A 22,786-nucleotide genomic window follows, 5' to 3' on the forward strand; every position below is an offset into this window, starting at 1 on the left:
CCTCAGTGTCTGTTTGCCCTTTGCCCATTTAAAAATTATCTTTTTCTTCTTGCTTTGTAGGAGCTGTATACATATTTTTCATGTAAGTCCTTTGCTGATTGTCTTATAGATCTCTTTTACCATTTTGTGCATGACTTTGATCTCTACAGTGTATTTTAACAAATAGATATTATGTGCTTAAGTGTAGTCCATTTAAACAATATTTTCCTTTATGGCTTGTACTTTTTATATTTTTTAAAAATTCTTCTCTTACCTCAAAGTTGTAAAATAGTCTTCTATATTATCTGGTTTAAAAATTTTACACTTCATTTTTTATCAGCTTTTAAAATTTGTGGTAAAATACATATAACATAAATTTTACCATCATAACCATTTTTAAATGTACAGTTCCGTGATACTAGTACACAAATAAAATATTGTTGTGTAGCTATCACCACTGTCTATTTCCCAAACTCTTCATCTTGCAAAACTGAAACTCTGTGCCCATTAAACAGTAACTCCTCATCCCTTCTTCTCATGGCTACTAGCAGCCACCATTCTACTTTCTTTAACTATGATTTTGACTACTCTGTGTACCTCACGTTAGTGGAATGATACAGTTTTCTTTTTGTGACTGGCTTATTTCACATAGCAAAATGTCCTCAAGTTTCATCCATATTATAGAATATATCACAACTTCCTTCTTTTTTAAGGCTGAATAGCATTCCTTTGTAATAGCATACCACATTTTTTAATCCATTCATCTGTTGGCAGACACTAGGTTGCTTTCACATTTTAGCTATTGTGAATAATGCTTCCATGAACATGGTGTACAAGTATCCCTTTGAGACCCTGCTGTCAATACTTTTGGGTATATACCCAGAAGTGGAATTGCTGGATCTTATGGTAATTCTATTTTTAATATTTTGAGGAACTGCCATACTGTTTTCTACAGAGGCTGTACTATTTTGTGTTCTCATCAACAATGCACACAGGTTTAAATTGTTTCACATCTTCGCCAACACTTGTTATGTTCTGTTTTTTAAAAAAATAGTTGTCGGCCGGGCGCGGTGGCTCAAGCCTGTAATCCCAGCACTTTGGGAGGCTGAGACGGGCGGATCACGAGGTCAGGAGATCGAGACCGTCCTGGCTAACACGGTGAAACCCCGTCTCTACTAAAAAATACAAAAAACTAGCCGGGCGAGGTGGCGGGCGCCTGTAGTCCCAGCTACTCGGGAGGCTGAGGCAGGAGAATGGCGTAAACCCGGGAGGCGGAGCTTGCAGTGAGCTGAGACCCGGCCACTGCACTCCAGCCTGGGCGACAGAGCGAGACTCCGTCTCAAAAAAAAAAAAAAAAAAAATAGTTGTCATTCTAATGGATGTGATGTGATGTGATATCTCATTGTAGTTTTGATTTGCAATTAACATTATTATTTCTCTTGTGATTTTTTTCTTTGATCCTTTGTTGTTTAAGAGTGTGTTGTTTAATTGTCACAAATTTGTGAATTTTCCAATTTTCATTCTGTTGCTAATTTCCGACTTGATCTCATTGTGATTGAAGAAAATATCTAGTATTATATCTATCTTTTTTAAATGTATTGAGATTTAATATGTGGCCTCCCTTATGGTCTATCTGGAGAATGTTCCAGGTACACATGAGAAAAATGTGAGTTCTATTGTTGTTGGCTAGAGTGTCTGTATTTGTCTGTTAGGTCTAGTTGGCATATTGTGTTGTTCGAGTTCTCTATTTCTTTGCATGTCTTTATTTCCTCTTTGTTTGTTTGTTTTATCCATTGTTGAGAATAGGATATTGAAGTCTCCAACTATTAGTATAGAACCATTTCTTCTTTCAATTCTGTCAACTTTTGCTTCACATGTTTTGATACAGTATTCCTAGGTACATAGATTTTTGTTATTGTTATATATTCAAATGCTGTATTAAAACTTTTATTAGTATATGATGTCCTAGCCAGGTACGGTGGTATGCTCCTGTAGTCCCAGCTATTCCAGAGGCTGAGGCAGGAGAATTGCTTGAGCCCAGGAGTTTGAGGCTGTAATGTGCTATGATTTTGCCTGTGACTAGCCACTGTACTCCAGCCTGGACAACATAACAAGATACTGTCTCTAAAAAAAAAACCAGTTCTTTGTTTTTTGTTAACTTTTTTGATTTTTTAAAGGCTGTCTTTTCTGATATTAGTAATACCACCTCTACTTTCTTTTGGTTTATATTTACATGGAATATCTTTTTCCACCCTGTCACTTTCAATCTGCTTGTGTCTTTGGATCTAAAGCAAAGCTCTTATAGACAGCATATCGTTGGATCATGTTTTTAAAATCATTCTGCCAATCTCTATCTTTTGATTGGAGGGTTTATATCTGTTTACATTTAAAGTAATTACTGATAAGGTGTGACTTCTTTTGTTTGTTTTGCTGTTTGTTTTCTGTGTGTCTTATAGCTTTTCTGTCTCTCATTTCCTGCATTACTGCACATTACTCTCTGTTGTGTTCAGTTGATTTTTATAGTGTAATCTTTTAATTCCCTTATCATTTCCCTTCTAGCTTTTTTATGGTTACCATGGAGATTATATTTAACATTCTAAAGTTGTAACACTCTAATTTGAATGTATACTAGTTTAATTTTAATAACATACAAAAATTTTTCTCCTTTACATGTCCATCCTCACCCCTTTCAGTTTTTGGTATCATAAAATTATACATATTATGTGTCCAAAAAACATAAATTAGCAACTGTTTTTTAAAATACACTAGTTTCTCAACTGGACATGGTGACTCATGCCTATAATCCCAGCAGTTTGTGAGGATGAGGTGGGAGGACTGCTTGAGCCCTGGAGTTCAAGACCAGGAGTTCAGGTCAACATGGCAAAACGCTGTCTCCACCAAAAAAAAAAAAAAAAAGCAAAAATTATCCAGGCATGGTGGTGTATGCCTGTAGCCCCAGCTGTTCAGGAGGCTGAAGCAGGAGAATCACTTGGCCCCAGGAAGTTGAGGCTGCATTGAGCCATGATCATGCCACTGCATTCCAGCTTGGGCAACAGAGAAAGACTCTGTTGAAAAAAAAAAAAGAATACATTAGTTTCTTAAATTTTATAGAAAAGAAAATGTGGAATTACACACCAAAATTACAATTATTATTATAGCAGCTTTTAGACTTATAATTATTTTTTAAAAGTATTAGTCTCTTAAATCATATGGAGTACCAAAGATGAAGCTACAAACTATTGTTAAAATAATACTACCTTTAATAATTGCCTATATATTTACCTTTACTAAGATTTTTATTTTGTCATATGGCTTTAACTTACTATGTAGTGTCCTTTCATTTCAACATGCAGAACTCACTACCTTTAGCATTTCTTGAAAGGCAGGTCTAGTGGTAACAAACTCCAGCTTTTGTTTATCTGGGGATATCTTAATTTCTTCCTCATTTTTGAGGGACAGGGCTGCTGGATATAGGATTTTTAGTTGACAGGTTTTTTTTCTTTCAGTGCTTAGACTATGTCTGCCCACTGCTCTTTTGCTTCCAAAGTTTCTGATGCGAAATTTGCTGACAAATCTTGTTAATAATCCCTTATATGTGATGTGTCACTTCTCTCTTGTTGTTTTCAAATTTTTGTCTTTGGCTTTTGACAGTTTGATTATAATGGGTCTCAATGTGGGTCTCTGAGTTCATCCTACTTGAAATTTGTTGAACTTCTCAGATGTCTATCTTTCATCAAACTTGGGAAGTTTTCAGCTGTTATTCTACAAATAATCTCTCTGCCACTTTCTCTTTCTTTTCTTCTTCTAAAACTATTACAGTGTGTGTGTTGGTTCATTTGATGGTGTCCCACAGGTTCCTTAAGCTGTTTTCAGTTTTCTTCAATCTTTTTTCTTTCTATTCTTCAATGACTTGATAATTTCTATTTTCCTAATCTTCAAGTTTGCTGATTTTTTTTTTGTCTGCTCAAATCTGTCTTTGACTCCCTCTAGTGAATTTTTCATTTCAATTATTATATTTTTAAGCTTCTTTTTTTCTTCTTTTAAAGATAGGGTCTCACTCTGTTGCCCAGGCTGGAGTATAGTGGTATGATCAAAACTCACTGCAGCCTCAAAATCCTGGCCACAAATGATCCTCTCACTTCACCTTCCCAAAGTGCTTAAGTTACAGGCATGAACCATCTTGCTCAGTGTGGAATTTATTTTTGGTTTACTTTTAGGTTTCCTATCTTTTTACTGAAATTTCTATTTTGTTTGTATGTCATTTTTCTTGACTTTCTGCAGGTCTTCTGCTGGTTCTTTCAGTATTTATAAGACAGTAGTTTTAAAGTAATTGTTGAGTAGGGCTGCCATGTTGTCTTTCTCTAGGACAGTTTCTGTTTTATTTTTTCCCCCTTAAATGGCCAGTACTTTCTTATTTCTTTGTATACTTTGTGATTTGTTGAAAACTGGACATTTGAAACTAATAATGTGGTAACTCTGGAAGTCAGAATTTCTCTCTTTCCCAGGGTTTGCTATTTTTTCTTTTTGTTTTAATTGTTGTAGGATGTCTCCATGTCAAGGATCAGCCTGACATGTAAACTTAAGATCTTCATGGTCTTTTCTGAGCCTGTGCCTTTCCCTGGGCATATGCGGTAACTAATTTCCCCTATGTATGCAGTTGCTTTTGAATGTCCTAGTCTTTAGTATCTGGTTTCCAAAAGGGGGGAAAAAGAAAAATGAAGGGGTAGTTAGAGGAACTTGCCCTTTAAGTCCCCGGAAAGTCACTTGAGCTAGAGAGGGTGGGGCTTCCAACAATGAGAGGTGGGGTGTGCAACAAGGACAACTCACCTGTATCTGCACCTCCATGATCAGAAGTAGCAATTATCAATCAGAATACACATCTCCAAATTTTGGAAGACAGGGTTCTTTTTCCCACCTTGGCTCCCACAACCTGCATTCAAGCTGCTCCAGGAACACATGTATGGCTGCATATGCCATGGGACTGGGAGATATGGGATGTGCAGCTCCTGCTGAGCTAACAGCTAAAATTGACTGAAATTAACTGCAATTTGTGTCCAAGCTTATCCCTGGAAGTTTCAAGTCTTCAATGGATTCCAGAGTTCTTCTCAGAACTCTTCCCAGTCTCACTTCATCAGATTAAGACTTCATCAGATTTCTCCTTTATTCATAATTATTAGTTTTTAAAAATCACTGGATATTGAATTTTAACAAATGCCTTTCCTGCATTCATTCAAATAATTATATGGTTTTTCTTTTCTAGTTTGTTAATATGTTTAATTAGATTAATAGATCTTTTATGTTGAAGTGATCTTGCATTTCTAGAATAAATCCAGGATAGTCATGCTGTATTTCCTTTTTAAATACATTACTGGGTTTGCTAATCTTTAGATGACGATATTTACAAGCATGTTTACAACTAAATTTCTTTTTTTGACTATTACAAAAGTTTATTTAACAAAAAGTCTAATACGAAAATGTACATGACCTAATTTTTACATCATAGTAAAATAGGACCTTTGGAGAGGCAACATGGATTTCTCTTCTGAACGGTCATTATTTATACTCATTTCAAGGCTTCTAACATGATGGGACTATTTCCTTGTATTACCACCATTCCAATATTGTTCTCCACACATTTATCTATCACAAGATTCATAAAGGGATCAAATCCCCACAATATTCCTCGGACATGTCTGCCACCATTTAATTTCAGTTATAAATTCTTGTTCATACATTTTTTCAACTCCAGAGGGTGAGCTTTGCTCATGGTGTCTTTTCCATGGGCTTACAGGTCACTGAATTTCCTTTCTTGCACTTTCTTTTCTGACTTTGATATCAAGGTAGCAAGGCTGTACTAATTTTATGAGTATGGACATTTCCTTTTTAAAAAAATTCTCTGTAAGAATTCATGTAAGATTAGGATGATCTAGTTTGAGAAAACTAGTCTATTAAACCTCCTAGACCTGACATATAAGATTTTGAACTATTCATTCAATTTCTGTTTTGGTTATAGAATAATTAAAGTTTTCTATTTCTTCTTGAGTCAGTTTTAGTAATTTACATTTTTCTTGAAATCTATCCATTTCATCAAGCTGGCATAAGATTGTTCTGGCATAAGATTGTTCTAAGTTTTCTGTTATTTTCTCTGCTTAATTTTGTTTACGTGTACCTTCCTTAGTATATCTTTTATCATGTGATTTCTCCTTTTTTCTTTTCTACTTTTTTAATTTCTGTGCATCTATATTATTATACTTTCTTTTGGTTTATTCTATATTTTATTCTTTGTAACTTAAGAAGTTGGATACTGAGCTCATCATACATTTTCAGCTTTTCTTCTTTTTCTGATCTATGCATTTAAGGCTGTAAGTTTTTTCTACATAACAATTTTGCTGTATCCCATATATGTTGATATGTAGTAGATTTATTATTGTTCAGTTTTAAGTATTTTAATGTGTAATTTTAGTCCATTCTCATCCTGTAATAAGGACATACCCTAGACTAGGTAATTTATAAAGGAATTATAGAGGTTTAATTATAGAGGTTTAATTGACACACAGTTCTACATGACTGGGGAGGCCTCAGAAAACTTAAAATCATGGCTACGGGGAAGCAAACACATCCTTCTTCACGTAGCGGCAGGAGAGAGAAGCGCAGAGCTAATGGGGTAAAAGTGCCTTACAAAACCATTAGATCTCATGAGAACTCACTCACTATCATGAGAACAACATGGGGGAAACACCCCCATGATCTAATCACCTCCCACGAGGCCCCTCCCCCAACACATGGAAATTACAATTAGGATTACGATTCAAGGTGACATTTGGGTGGGGACGCAGAGCCAGACCATATCGTTGTCCATAATATTTTTTTTTTACTCATGAATGTGGCAAAAGTATGTTTTTTTCTAAATTAATGTTTTGTTATCAATTTCATACTTTATTTTATTATAGTCAGAATATGTGTTGTATAGCACCACTTTCTATGGTGATGGAAATGTTTTGTGTCTGCACTGTCCAGTATGGTAGTCACTAGTCATATGTGGCTATTGAGCACTTGAATGTGGCTAGTGAGAACGAGGACCAAATACACTTAATTTTTGATTGATTTAAATAGTCACATAGGGCTACTGGCTACAATATTGAGCAGTTCATGTTTATAGAACACCCATGCTTTGAGCTTGGTTGAAATTTGATTTATGTACTAATGCATTTTTAATTTTTATAAATATCCCATGTGCATTTGAAAAGCATTTCATGTTTTCTGATTTTTGATGCAGTATGCAATATATGTCCATTAGCTCAAACCTACTAAATGTATTGTTCATATCTTCTATACTCTGATTTTGGACTGCTTGATCTACCAAATACTGATATCTGATAGATACTTTAAAGTTCTCAGATAAGTTTTTTAAAAAAACATGAAGTGCATTTGTCAATTTCCCCTTCTGTTCTGTTATTTTGCTCGTAGACCTTTGAGCTATGTTAAGTGCACACAAATGTGGAATTGTTATATCTTCCTAATGAGTTTAACCTTTTATTTTTTATGCCACAAACCTCTTTATCTCTCATGATGCTTTTTGCCCCAAAGTCTTTTTTATCTGATATTAATGTAGATGCTTTATATTTCTTTTGCTGGTTTAGTTTCTGGTACTACTGAGCTGGGATAGCTGGGGAAGGAGACTGACTGATATCCATAAAATGAGTCACCTTGTGTACCTAATTACCTTGAGGGTCCTCAGCAGTGAATGCCCTTTGGAGGACATTCACCTGGGACTGAATATCCTTATACTCCATGCCTGTTCCAAAGCTGTATCACATACTTTTTCCAAGTGCCTGACTATCTGGTGGAAGTGTTAGCTATTGTCCACAAATTGGTGTAGTTCCGTGCCTTTGCCATGTGCTGCAAGTCTCATGGCTGCTGTCAGTTCACATATCTATTCTTTCTGTTAGAAGGCAATAATGGCTTTTCCTTCACCCTGTCTTCCAAATGTCATTAATGCTTTTCATTGGCAAAATCTAAACAAGAGCTCTCCAAGAATGGATTGTAAGAATTGTAGTGCCGTAGTTTCACAGTCTCTGCAGTATATTTCCAATCTTTGCAATGTAGAGAAGAGCTTAGAATGATGGAGATAGAATTGAGCATGACACAGACAAAATTCAGCACAAAGAGTAATCATCCATTTTCAATATAGCTGACTCAAAGATGATTAAAGGACTAGGTATTTCTTTAGAAAACAACTGTGTCTAAAACTGACTTTTTTCCAGTGACTACAAAGCTATATGTATTTGTTTTTCTTAGTGGGAATTATGCCTTCCATCTGTTTTTCTTAAAACATGTGAACATATTTTCTTATGATGAGGTTTTTTCTATACCATGATTTTGAATGGCTCCATATCTTGTATAATAGAACTGTGACATAATTTATTTACAGTATCCTACAGTTAGACATTTAGATTGTTTCCAATTTGTCACTATGTAAATAATGTTGTTATGAACCTCTATGTAAATAAATACACATGGAATTGTTTTATTAAAAGGTATGTGTATTTTTAAGTGTTTTTCATTGTTTTCAATACTGTGTGTGTGTGTATATATATATATATATATTTTTTTTTTTTTTTTTTTACTAGTTATGATAGCCAAAAATGCTATCTCTTTTTTCCCCTCTCTCTGATCCTTGATTTAGGAAGGCTGTTTTAATTAGTTTGTCTTTAATTACTAGAAAGACTTAACTTTCCCCGCATGTCTATTATCCATTTCTATTTCTATTTTTATTAGTGACTTACTTTTCTACACACACACACATACACACACACTCACAGTGCCCTCATCATCATGTCGTTGTTCTTCTAGAGACATCCATTGAATGGTTTATGGAATTCTTTTGTGTCCAATATAAATAAATAGCTTGTTATATAAATGACTGACTTAACTTCTTCCAAGGCCTTCATATTGCAGGATCTGCATTAATCCTTTTAACCCTCTTCTTCAAAGGCTATCATTAACAGCAGAACTACCTGAGAGTCTGTACGGAAGTGTTTTGAGATCTATTACATATAATCCCATATCTCTATTGTTGCTCTAACATTCTTAAGATTCACATTTATGAGTTAGTATTTTGTTTTTGTTTCCTTATCTCTGTTTGTCTCTGTATAAACTCTTTTGCTGTTACTTTGGAAGTTATTCTCAGTTTTTCTTTCACACAATATTTTTTATGTCATTCTCTTTGAGTTCTACTGCTAGGAAGAGACATAAATAGTTTAAGAAAAAGTAATAGTTCTTTTTAATTTTAGTTGCCAAGAGATAGTTTCCTTGGTGGTATGTTTTTTTTCTTTATAATGACTGCAATATGCCCAGAGTTTGTCATCTTACTTAGTTTATGCTGGAAAGATAGAATTTTTTTTTTTTTTACAAAGTTTACAATTGAGAAAATTAGAAATATACTTCCACAGCATTTCTGGTATATAAATATGATTATTCTCCACATTTGACATTTTTGAAGATTCCCCTTCTGCATGGCTAAATTCAGCAGTGAGTGCCAGCTTCCAGTAACTCAGAACAGCACACAGAATGAAAAAGTCCCCAAAGTCCCTATAGTGATTGACTATAACACCAAGTATATAAAAAGGTGAAATGATATACAGACTATCCTCAACTTACGATGGTTTGACCTATGAGTTTTCAATTTTACAATGGTATGAAAGCAATACCTATTCAGTAGAAATCATACTTCAAGTACCCATATAACCATTCTTTTTTCACTTTCGATATAGTATTCAATAAATTACATAAGATATTCAACACTTTATTATAAAATAGGCTTTGTGTTAGATGATCTCACCCAATTGTAGGCTAACATAAGTGTTTTGAGGATGTTTAAGCTAGGGTAGATTAAGCTGTAATGTTCAGTAGGTCAAGTGTATCAAATGCTTTTTCAAAATATATTTCCAACTTACGATGGTTTTATCAGGATGTAACCCTATTGTAAGTTGAGGAGCATCTGTATAGTTGGTTCTTTCCTTCCTTGTGAGCTGTACATTTGTATTATTCATAGTAAAGTGCTAGTTTCCATCTAGTTTACTTCTGACCCGTTTCCTGCCCCCTCTCTTTTTAGGATTTGCGTAGTATTCTGGGAATTGAAACTGAGTTTAATTTAGCAAAACATATTTAAGAAAAAAGAAATCTGGCGCTGAGGAAACTTGTTATGCATTCCAAAGGATTTTTGAATTAAAAAAAAAAATTAGAGACAGGGTCTCATTCTGTTGCCCAGGTTGAAGTACAGTTGCATGATCATACATCACTATAATCTGATATTTCTGGACCCAAATGATCCTTCTGCCTCAGCCTCCTGAGTAACTAGGACTACAGGCATGTGCCACCATGCTTGGCTAATATTTTAATTTTTTTGTAGAGATGGCACCTTGCTATGTTGCCTATGTCTCGAACTCCTGAGCTTAACTGATCCTCATGCCTTACCTTCCCAAAGTGCTGGGATTACAGATATGAGCCACCATGCCCAGCCTATTTTAGATGAACAAGGATAATATTTATTGTGTAGATAATATATAGTTACGAATAATGAGTCAAGTGCATAACATTTGTTCTTAGTAATACCCTGCAGTCCAATATTTTTCAGTTATTTGTATTAAATATATGTAAATAAATATTTATTGAGCACCTACTGTGTGTGAACTTCTAAGTTTTCATTTGTTTGTTTTTGTTTTTGAGACGGAGTCTTGCTCTGTCGCCCAGGCTGGAGTGCAGTGGCGCAATGTCAGCTCACTGCAACCTCTGCCTCCCAGGTTCAAGCGATTCTCCTGCTTTAGCCTCCCGAGTAGCTGGGATTACAGGCGTGTGCTACCATGCCTGGCTAATTTTTTGTATTTTTAGTAGAGACAGTTTCACCATGTTAGCCAGGATGGTCTTGATCTCCTGACCTCATGAACCACCCCGACTTGGCCTCCCAAAGTGCTGGGATTACAGGCCTGAGCCACTGTGTCCAGGCTGTAAGTTTTTAAGAAATACAAAGATGAATAAGACAATCTCTGCTCTCTAAATATTTTTAGTCTAGTTTTTTGGTTTTGTTATTTTACAGAAACTGAAGTTTTTCTAAATAGTTTTTTAACAGCTTTATTGAAATATATATTCCACATAATTCACCCATTTAAAGTGTATAATTCACTGGTTTTGGTATATTCAGAGTGTATTTAGTATATATAATTCTGAAATTATTACAATTTTAGAACATTTTCATTAGCTCCCAAAAGAAACCTTATACCTGTTATACCCTCCATACCCTTCCTACTCTCCAGCTCTGGGTAACCACCAATCTACTTTCTGTTTCTATAAATTTGCCTAATTCTATACATTTCTATGTAAATGGAATTACACAATATGTGGTCCTCTGTTACTGACTTCTTAACATAGTGTGTTCAGGATTCATCCTATTATAGTATGTATTGGTACTGCATTTCTTTTTATTGCTGAATAATGTTTCATTGTATGGATATACTACATTTTATCTGTCCATTTATTAGTTGATACACATTTAGATTGTGGCTTTTCTAAATACTTTTATATGTAAATGTTGATTACCATAATTATATGTATGGGCTGACGTTAATGATAGATTTCTTTCTTAACTTTAAGTTACATACAAACTAATGGCTATATATTTATAAATATTCCACAAATTCATTCTATTCTATTATTTATTCTCTCATTTAATAACAAATTATTTCTGTATTTTTAAAAGTCTCTACACCAAGTCTCTACATCACTCTGTCTTAATTACTGTAGATTTTAATTATCTATTGGTGTCTGTTAGTGTAAGTCCCCCAATTTTGTTCCTCTTCAAGGTTTTCTTTGTTATTCTTGGCTTTCTGCCTTTCCATACAAGCTTATTAATTTGCATAATATTTAATATGGTATTTTGCTTACATTGACAGAATGAGACTTCTTTGTATAAAGCATCTCAGTATTTGATACTGAGTGATAAACAAATATCACAACTCAGGTATTTGTTTTATTTTGTAGCCTATGTAAGTCATGGTTAATAGACAATCTCCCTCCTCTTCATTAATTCCATGTGTAACTCCTCAAGAGCCTTGAACATATAAACGTAAAGTTCAGAGTTATCTACCTAACCCACACCTAGTATACAAAGGCACAGAAGGAAAGGATAATCAGGTACCAATATCCACTGAAGTCTTTTCCGTTACTCTCACCCATAATATCCACTCTCTTCCAAATCCTTTCAGATTTGTGCTCTGTCTTATCTTCCTCACCTGGCCCCTCATAACCTTTCCAACCTGCTCCATGCATACTGTACTACTTGCTATTCTTAAACATGCCAAACAGACTCTCCCACATACTTTTTTTCAGAGTTACACCATATTGTACACACTGTATTATACCTTGAGTTATTTCTGATGATATATATTGGGCAGTTGTTCCAAATGAACTTTCTCATTCTTTACAATTATATTTCACAAGAGGATGAACCATAATTTATTAATCAGTCCCTCATTGATGGACATTTACATTGTTTCTGGTGTTTTGCATATGTATGAGTATATCTGCGAATGAATTCTTTGAAATAGCATTGCTGGGTCAGGAATACATGTATTTGTGCTTTTCATAGTTATCTGCCAAATTGCAGCCCAAAGATGCTGTATCCATTTTAATTCCCACCTGTAGTATCTGTAAGTACAAGTTTACATCTGAACTAATGGAAAGAATTATTACACTTTTGATCTTTGTAAATCCAATATGTGAAAAAGTTATCAATGTATTTTTTCATTTTTATTTGCATGACGGTAAATATCTTTTTATATGTATGGGGTCGTTTAATATTGTGGGTTTTGTCAATTGCTTATTTGTATCTTTTGTCCACTTCTCCTCCTCCAGGCATAGGTCTATGATTTATTTGGAACTGGTTTTTGTGTGTGGTGAGAGCTAAGGGTGGTGGCTCATTTTCCCCACACATGAATATTCAATTGATTTAGCATCATTTATTGAAAAGATCTCCTTTTCTCATTTATTGCAGTGGCACCTTTGTTGTAAATCAGATGATTGTATATGTATGGGTCTGTAGTGTTTTCTATCGGTCTGTTTATTTATACTTGTGATATCACTCTGTCTTAATTACTGTATATTTTAATTATCTATTGGTGTCTGTTAGTGTAAGTCCCCCAATTTTGTTCCTCTTCAAGGTTTTCTTTGTTATTCTTGGCTTTCTGCCTTTCCATACAAGCTTATTAATTTGCATAATATTTATGCAGCAGAGAAATAAGCTTGTTAATTTGTACAAGAAAGATTGCTGAGAATTTGATTTTGGTTATAGTCAATCTATTGATCAATGGGGAGCATCGACACATTTACAATATAGAGTTTTCTAATCTGAGAACATGTATATCCCTCTTTCAATAACGTTTTGTATTTTTCTGCAGCAGTCTTCAATGTCTTTCATTAGATTTCAGTGATATGTTGGAGCCAGCTCCTACTAGTTCATGAGAGCCGATCGGGTACATCTCTTCCTGGCTCCACATTCAGTAAATCACATTGTGAGATTGAAGTGGGCCATGGTGGTAGTATTTATATCGCAGAAATTGGCAAATGTCACAAATCGGGACTTTTCCCCACCTACCCACTGCTAAGAACTGGTTGTTAAACATGTGCCAACACATCACTTAGACTGATTACTAGATGATCAGGTTTTATAATGCTACATTTTTTCTCACTAAAAATAATTAAGTTATAATCCGCATACAGCAAAATTCACTTTTTTAATCTACTGCTCTGTGACTTGTGAGAAATGTGTATAATCACGTTATGACTACCACAATCAATATTTAGAACTGTTCCATTACCCCAGATAATTTTCTCTATCTCTTTAGAGTCAGCTCTAAAGTCGAATGTATCACAGTTATTTATCCATTCCCTAGTTAAAGGAAATTTGGGTTGTTCACAGTTTTTAGCAAATATGAATAAAACAGATATAAACATATTTGTGCAGGTTTGTGTCTGAACATGGGTTTTCACTGACTTTGGGAGAAAGCCTTCAGTATTTTAACAATAAATGTAACATTAGCTGTATTTGTAGATACCATTTATTGGATTAAGGAATTTTTCTTCTATTCCTACTTTTTGAGAGGTGTTTTTGGTTTTGTTTGCTTTCTTTAATGAGGAATGACTATTACATTTTCATACCTACTTTTATGCATCTACTGAAATAATCATATATCTGTCTCTGTTATGCAATGTGGTGAATTACATTCATTGTCTCTGAATGTTAAATTAACCTTGAATTCCTATAATAGATACCATGTGTTTGTGATATTTTAAAAATTTATGTCTAGATTTCATTTGCTATATTTTGTTTAGAGCTTTTGAGTTTATCTTGATGAGAGATACTGGCTTATGACTTTCCTTTTTTATAATGTTCTTGTCAGTTATTGGTATGAGAGATAGTCTGACATTATAAAATAAGTTGAGAATGATCTCTTATTTTCTGTTTCTTAGAAGTTTGTGTAAGATTACTCTTTGCTGTTTTCTAAATGTTTAGAAGAGATCACCAGAGAAGCTGAACCTGGAGTTTCCTTTGCATGAAGGTTTTAAATTATGAATTAAGTTGTTTTCTAGGTATAACAGTATTCATAGTTATTTGTCTTATGTGGTTTTTTTGTTTGTTTGTTTTTTGTTTTTTTTTTGAGACGGAGTCTCGCTCTGTCGCCCAGGCTGGAGTGCAGAGGCGCGATCTCGGCTCACTGCAAGCTCCGCTTCCCAGGTTCACGCCATTCTCCTGCCTCAGCCTCCCTAGCAGCTGGGATTGCAGGCGCACGCTGCCATGCCTGGCTAATTTTTTTGTATTTTTAGTAGAGACGGGGTTTCACCATGTTAGCCAGAATGGTCTCGATCTCCTGACCTCGTGATCCACCCGCCTTGGGCTCCCAAAGTGTTGGGATTACAGGCGTCAGCCACCGCACCTGGCTGGTTTTTTTTTATAAGTGATACTTTTAATTTGTTCATTTCATCAGAGTTATCAAATTTATTGTCATAAAATTACTCATAATATCTCCATATTATTTAAAAAATATGTGTAGGATCTATAGTATCTTTTTTATATCTAATATGAGTAATTTGTGGGTTTTTTCTCTTATTTTCTTTGATCAGTCTTATATTATTAAGTTAATCTCACTGATCTCGATTTCTAGTTCATTTATTTTTGACCATTATTTCCTATCATTTCTTGTCTTTGAATCTAATTTGATATTCTTTTTATTGTTTCTTGACATAGATATTAGCTTATGATTTTTTTCAAACATCTTTACTACTTTATGCATTTCAAAGTGTAAGTTTCCTCTAAGCAAGTTTTGTATATGTCATCTTTTTAATATTTCAGTATAAATAAGATACTACAACCTAACATATTGATTCAATATTTATATGAAAAGGGTCAAAATAGCCAAGATTGATAGTAATTAGAAGATAAGAGGGCTTGTCGCATTAATGTATAATGACTTTTCATAAAGCTATTTTGATGAATATAGTATTGTATTGGTGCTGTCAAAGACAAATTGACAAATAGATCAGAACATTCATCAGGTCATTTAGTTTACAATATTTTCTAGTTTTCATTATACTTTCTTCTTTATTCCATAGGTTATTTAGATTTATTGCTTAATTTCCAAACACTTAGAGATTTTCTTAATATCTTCTTGTTACTGATTTCTAGTTTAATTCCTTTATGATGAGATAACATATTCTTTATTATTGTAATTCTTTGAAGTTTGTTGAGATCTGATTTATAAACCAGTACATAGGCTATTTGGTAAATGTTCCATATGAACTTAAAAAGAATGTGTGGTTTGGCCGGGCACGGTGGCTCAAGCCTGTAATCCCAGCACTTTGGGAGGCCGAGACGGGCGGATCACGAGGTCAGGAGATCGAGACCATCCTGGCTAACACGGTGAAACCCCGTCTCTACTAAAAAAATACAAAAAAACTAGCCGGACGAGGTGGTGGGCGCCTGTAGTCCCAGCTACTCCGGAGGCTGAGGCAGGAGAATAGCGTGAACCCGGGAGGCGGAGCTTGCAGTGAGCTGAGATCCAGCCACTGCACTCCAGCCTGGGCGACAGAGCGAGACTCCGTCTCAAAAAAAAATTAAAAAAAATAAAAAAAAAAGAATATGTGGTTTTATAATTACTAGATGTCAGATAGGTAAGGCTGGCTAATGATACTGTTCAAATCTGCGTATTTACTGATTTTTGTCTGAATTTTAAGACAGTGGAAAGAAAATTCCTAGAAAGATAAAACGAACCAGAAGTATCTCAATAACTATCGAGCTTTATTGGTACTAATATAACAATAGCAATCATAACTATTAAAGAAATTGAAGAGGGCAGGCACGGTGGCTCACAACTGTAATCCCAGCACTTTGGGAGGCCGAGGCAGGCAGATCACTTGAGGTCAGGAGTTCGAGACCAGTATGGCCAACATGGTGAAACCCCGTCTCTACTAAAAATACAAAAAATTAGCTGGGCTTGGTGGCAAGTGCCTGTAGTCCCAGCTACTCGGGCGGCTGAGGCAGGAGAATTGCTTGAACCTGGGAGGCAGAGGTTGCAGTGAGCCAAGATCGCGCCACTGCACTCCATCCAGCCTGGATGACAGAGCGAGACTCCGTCTCAAAAAAAAAAAAAAAAAAATTGAAGTGACAGTTAAAAATCATCTCACAAAGAAAACACCAGGTTCACAAAGTTTTACATGTGAGTTCTATCAAAATTTCAAAGAACTGTTCACGCCAATCTTTTATTACAAACTTTCTTTTCTTTTTTTTTTTGTAAGACGGAGTCTCACTCTGTCACCCAGGCTGGAGTGCAGTGGTGTGATCTCAGCTCCCTGCAACCTCCACCTCCTGGGTTCAAGTGATTCTCCTGCCTCAGCCTCCCAAGTAGTTGGGACTACAAGCATGCACCACCATGCCCAGATAATTTTTGTTTTCTTTTTTTTTTTTTTAGTAGAGACGGAGTTTCACCATCTTGGCCAGTTAGTCTCAAACTCTTGATCTCAAATGATCTGCCCACCTTGGCCTCCCAAAGTGCTGGGATTACAGGCGTGAGCCACCATGCCCAGTTGCTAATTCATTTTATAAAGCTTGCATAACTTTTATAATAAAACCACCCAAGGACAAAATAAGAAAGTAGTTATAGGCAACTCATTTATGAATATATATGCACAGTTCCTAAGCAAAATCTTAGCAAACTGAATCCAACATTATATTATACCCAGAGACTATTAGGTTTATATAAAAAATGCAAATATATATTATTTGCTACATTGATATGTTGGACATAAAAAGCTATATGATCACCTCAATAGATGCAGAAGAGATTATTTGATAAAATCCATTATTTGTTTGTGATTTTTAGAAACTCTTAGTAAACTACACATAGAATTTCTTTCATCTGATATGATAAAATGTATCTACTAAACCAAGCCCAATAAAACTGTAACAAAAGTAACCCCAATAGGAAAATATTGGAGACATTCCCTTTAAAATCAGGAAGTTATGCCTACTGAAATCAAAAGTTATGCCCGTTATCACCCCTTCTATTCAACATGGCATTGAATGTCTAATAATTTAAGAAAAAGAAAAAACATACATAAAGATTAAAAAGTTGGAAACTCATTATTTGAAAATTGTATTTCTGTTTCTACATTAAAAATAAACCCAAAAGTATCTACATAAATTTTACAGGAAATAATAAAGTTTAACAAATGCTTCAATGTGAGACCAATGCATTAAAGCTAATTACAGTTCGTTATCCAAGCAACAACTAGAAAATATAATTAAAACAACAAATAAACCAGTCATAGCAACAAAAACTACAGTGCACCTGGGACTAAATGTAATAAACCTCTTCCTACTCCCCCAAATTATAAAAACATTACTGAAGGAGTTTAAAGACCAAAAATAGATGGAGAGATAGATCATGTTAATGTACTGGAAGACTTAATACCATGAAGCTATTGATTCATTTCAAATTGATCTATAAATTTAATATAACTTCAGTAAAGAGTTCAACTAACAGATTGATTTTAATATTTATATGGAAAGGGTTAAAATAGTCAAGACCAATAATAATTAGAAGGATAAGAGGTGCTTGCCATACTATATACGATAACTTTTTATAAAGCTATTTTGATTAGGATAGTGTAATATTGGTGCTGATATAGACAAATTGATGAATGGATCAGAATTGAGAGCTCAGAAATGAGTCTGTGTGTGTGTGTGTGTGTGTGTGTGTGTGTGTGTGTGTGTTAAACTCTTATTTATGACAAAGATCTCATGGCAGACCACTTGAGGAAAGAAGGGGCTTTGACAGAGCTCTGAAAAAATTTGTTTCTCATATTTTTAAAAAAATGGCTTTCTGTCTTCCACCCTACAAATAACAACTTCTGATGGACTAGGAACTTAAATATCAAAAGCAAACTTTAAAATTTAGAAAAGGCTGGGCACGGTAGTTCATTTCTGTAATGCCAGCACTTTGGGAGGCCAAGGCAAGTGGATCACTTGAGTCCAGGAGTTCGAGACCAGCCTGAGCAACATGGTGAGACCCCATCTCTATAAAAAATACAGAAATTAGTGGGACTTGGTGGTGGCCTGTGCCTGTAGTCCCATCTACTTGGGAGGTTGAGGTGGGAGGATGAATTGAGCTCAGGAAGTGGAGGTTGCAGTGAGCTGAGATCACACCACTGCACTCCGGCCTGGGTAACAGAGTGAGACCCTGTCTCAAAAACAAAAACAAATACACTTAGAAGAATATATGTGACTATTGGCTGGGCGTGGTGGCTCATGCCTGTAATCCCAGCACTTTAGGAGGCTGAGGCTGGCGGATCACGAGGTCAGGAGATCAAGACCATCCTGGCTGACACGATGAAACCCTTTCTCTACTAAAAACACACAAAAAAATTAGCCGGGCATGGTAGCGGGCTCCTGTAGTCCCAGCTATTCAGGAGGCTGAGGCAGGAGAATGGTGTGAACCCGGGAGGTGGAGCTTGCAGTCAGCCGAGATCGCGCTACTGCACTCTAGCCTGGGCGGCAGAGCAAGACTCTGTCTCAAAAAATAAATAAATAAAAATAAAATATATGTGACTATCTTTCAGATCTTGTATATGGAATCATTTCTTAAACATGGCATACAAAATGTTAACCATGAAAGAAAATATTAATAAAATCTATTACATTAAAATTAAGAATGCCTTTTCATCAATTATAGCTTAAGGAAAGAAAATGAAAAGGCAAGCTCTTAGAAACTAGAAGACTTTTGCTACGCATATAACTAACAAAGGGCTAGCATTCAAAATACATAAAGAACTACAAATCAGTGAGAAAGACAAACTACCTAATAGAAAAATGGATAAAAGGAGATGCTTACCTTGTTAGCAATTAGAGAAATGTATATCGAGACCACAGTGAGATACCAATTTATACCTCTGCAATTGACAAAAACAAAGTCAGATAAAACCAAGTGTTAGAAAGGATATGGATCAATAGAATGTTAAACTGATGGTGGAAGTGAAACATTTATATAGCCACTTAGCAAAAGACAATTTTGCATCATGTGTTAAAGTTGAGTATTTGAAAAACTTACAACCCAGAAATTCCATTTCTATGTGCATTCTCAAGTACCTTTTGCATATGTGTAGTTTGTTACAAACAATTATTTCAGTCTATAGAAAGTTATGATCTAGTTTTCTGCACCAAAGATGTTTGTCTATCCAAAATATTATGTCTAGCTTGGGTCCGTGATTCACATTTGTGTGCTCAGGTCATAATTAAATCATAGGCAAGGAGCATCATCAAATAAAATATGTATTTGCTATTCTCTAAAAGGGCCTTTGTAATGAGGCTGAAATTAGGTGGTAGGTAGGACTGTAATCAAACATGAATAGATAATAGTATTAATAACCATCACCATTAATTAAGCATGTACTGTTTGTCAGACTCTTCAATTTTTATTGAATGGAAATTGCTTTGTTTAGTCTTCACAAAGCCTTTCTGATATGGGTACCATTATTAATCTTTTTAAAATGGAGCATAGTGAGCCATTGGGAAGCTAAATAATTTCCACAACTTTATGTTGTAAATTGTAAGGCTGGGGTTTAAACAAAGGCTCTCTGACTCCAGCACCTGTGATATGGCAATAGAGAAGCTATTATCTTTCAGATAAAAAGTCAACTTTTCTTAACTCTCCAGAGAAAACAACTCTGATTTGTGGCTATAGGCAAAGGTCTGTTGTCTCTAGATGCTTTGTACGATTGCTCAGAAAGTAGTGGTGTATGTTTATCTCTACTCATGCAAAACTAAAATTATATATTTTCAGTATTTCAATAGCATTATTTTATAGATGAACAGCAATAAAATTATCAATGTGATATATATGTCAATGTGATCTGAAGACTTATTTAAAATTATGCCAAGAGATATGATTGCCTTGCTTTCATCTAGTTATAAAACTTCTTATCAAATAGACATCATGAAGAATGTCTACCTAAAGATATTTTCAAAAATTTAGATAAAAGATAATTTAAGAGTCCAGTTTGTTTCAAAATTAGTATTATTGTCTTAGTCACCTTGGGCTGCTATAACAGAAAATCATAGACTGGGTGGCTTAAACAACAAACATTTATTTCTCACAGTTCTGGCAGCTGGATGAGATCAGAATGCCAGCAGGGCTGGATTTTTTGTAAGGGTCTTCCTCCTGGTTCATAGACTGCTTTCTTCATGTATCCTCACAATTCAGAGAAAAGAGGCTCTGGTTCCTTAGTTGCCTTATAAGGGAACTAACTCTATGATGGGAGACCCTCATTACTTAATCTAAGCCTAATCTAAGGCCTCCCAAAGGCCTCATCTCTAAATACTGTCACATTGGGGATTAAGGTTTCTACAATAGCAATTATTGAAGGTTTCTTTGAGGCTAGATCATATATCTGATCTGAGAAATTAATTGGTGTATGTATAGACTTTCTGTTCTTATGATACAAAGCAAATGAGCCTAGGTATGTACTGTCCAAAAGTTATTTGATTGCTACCAAAGAGGCAGTTTTTTTTTTTTTTTTTGTCATAGTAGAAAGATCTGGGATGAAAGTTTTGACTCTTGCAATCTAATCCCAGGTTGGCAGTTACTGTCCATGTGAACCTGGACCTGTAATCTGTCACTTTCTAATAATTGTGCTCCTGGGAAATTTAATTAGATTCTTAATTTTCTCATGTGTCAAAAATACAGATAATAATAAATACCTTACCGGAACATTACAAGGATTAAATAAATAACATGAGAAAGATATAGAAATCCTGTATGAGGAAGTCTACCATTTCCTTTCTTCTAAATTCCATTTCCATCTCTTGGCAAGGTCAGTCACGTCTTTGGCTTTAACTTCCTCATCTATAATAATACCAATAGCATGCTTGAGAATCTGTGATTCCGAGCCCTTCTCTGTATTTCTTCCTGTGTATGTTCAGCTTTAAAAAGTATTGCAAGGATCCTTTATGTAAATAAGCTATTTCTGGGGGATAAAGTGTGAACTAAAACCATTTTATTCCTCTGCTCCAAAAGTAGAGTGCTTTGCTTTGATTTTCTTTCTGACTCAGCAAACAGAGACATCTGCACTGACTTAGAGTTTTCTTGAAAAATTTTTTTGTTTCAGTCATATGATCAGAAAGAACAAATGTAAGTCCTTCTGGAATATAGTGTGAATGACATTAAAATATGTCACTAAAACAAACATTTCTTTTCTTTCTTTCTTTTTTCTTTTTTGAGACAGGGTCTCCCTCTGTTGCCCAGACTGGAGTGCAGTGGCACAATCACATCTCACTGTAGCCTTGACCTCCTGGGCTCAAGTGATCTTGCCACCCCTGCCTCCTGAGAGCTGGGACCACAGGCACGCACTACCACACCTGGCGAATTTTAAAATTTTTTATATAGACAGGATCTTGCTATGTTGCCCAGGGTGCTCTTGACTCCTGGGCTCAAGCGATCCTCCCACCTCAGCCTCCCAAGGTGCTAGGATTACAGGCATGAGCCATGGCACCCAGCATAAAGCGAGCATTTCTAATTCCAGTATGCTCCTGTGTCAGATGTTTGAGAGTTGAGAGATACATATACATTTCTTGGCACTTTGAGATGATTAGCTGAACCAGTCACTGCTCTGTTCAACAGGTGGATTTTCGGAAAAGACATATGAATGGAGCTCAGAAGAGGAGGAGCCAGTGAAAAAGGCAGGACCAGTCCAAGTCCTCATTGTCAAAGATGACCACTCCTTTGAGTTAGATGAAACTGCATTAAATCGGATCCTTCTCTCAGAGGCTGTCAGAGACAAGGAGGTTGTTGCTGTATCTGTTGCTGGAGCATTTAGAAAAGGAAAATCATTCCTGATGGACTTCATGTTGAGATACATGTACAACCAGGTATGCAGGAAGTACTTCAAAAAGTTTTTTTTCTTCTGTGCTTCTGTCACTTCGTGTTTTTGTTTAATGGTGTTCAAAATTTTCATTTCTATTATTATGTACCCTATATGTGAACCAGCTAAAGAAATGCTGTGGTGTAACCATTCCAACCTCAGTGCTTTGGGAACCAAACTACACAGACCAATTTTCTCTGAAGCTGCTTTGTTGCATTTCCCTTAGAATGTGACTTATATTTTTATTCTTTAAAAAATAGACACAGAATATCCTGATTATAAACTTAAATGTTATAGTGTTTAAAATGTCACATAACTTTTGTATTGTAATCACTTTTTTCCA

At 35.2% G+C, this 22,786-nt stretch overlaps 1 protein-coding gene and 1 pseudogene across 3 annotated transcripts in view; one reads left to right on the forward strand and one right to left on the reverse strand.

Annotated features, from left to right (window-relative positions):
- Positions 1–22,786, forward strand: part of ATL1 (atlastin GTPase 1) — a 102,343-nt gene that overhangs the window by 33,431 nt on the left and 46,126 nt on the right. For all 3 annotated transcript variants that reach the window (XM_010389470.2, XM_010389469.2, XM_030930006.1), the window contains one exon: positions 22,203–22,450. In XM_010389470.2, the coding sequence (XP_010387772.1) occupies positions 22,203–22,450 (248 nt within the window). The remainder of the gene's footprint in view (positions 1–22,202; positions 22,451–22,786) is intronic.
- LOC115897450 lies at positions 5,543–5,746 on the reverse strand (annotated as a pseudogene).

Source organism: Rhinopithecus roxellana, chromosome 5 (assembly GCF_007565055.1).
Source record: "Rhinopithecus roxellana isolate Shanxi Qingling chromosome 5, ASM756505v1, whole genome shotgun sequence".
Taxonomy (NCBI): Eukaryota; Metazoa; Chordata; class Mammalia; order Primates; family Cercopithecidae; genus Rhinopithecus; species Rhinopithecus roxellana.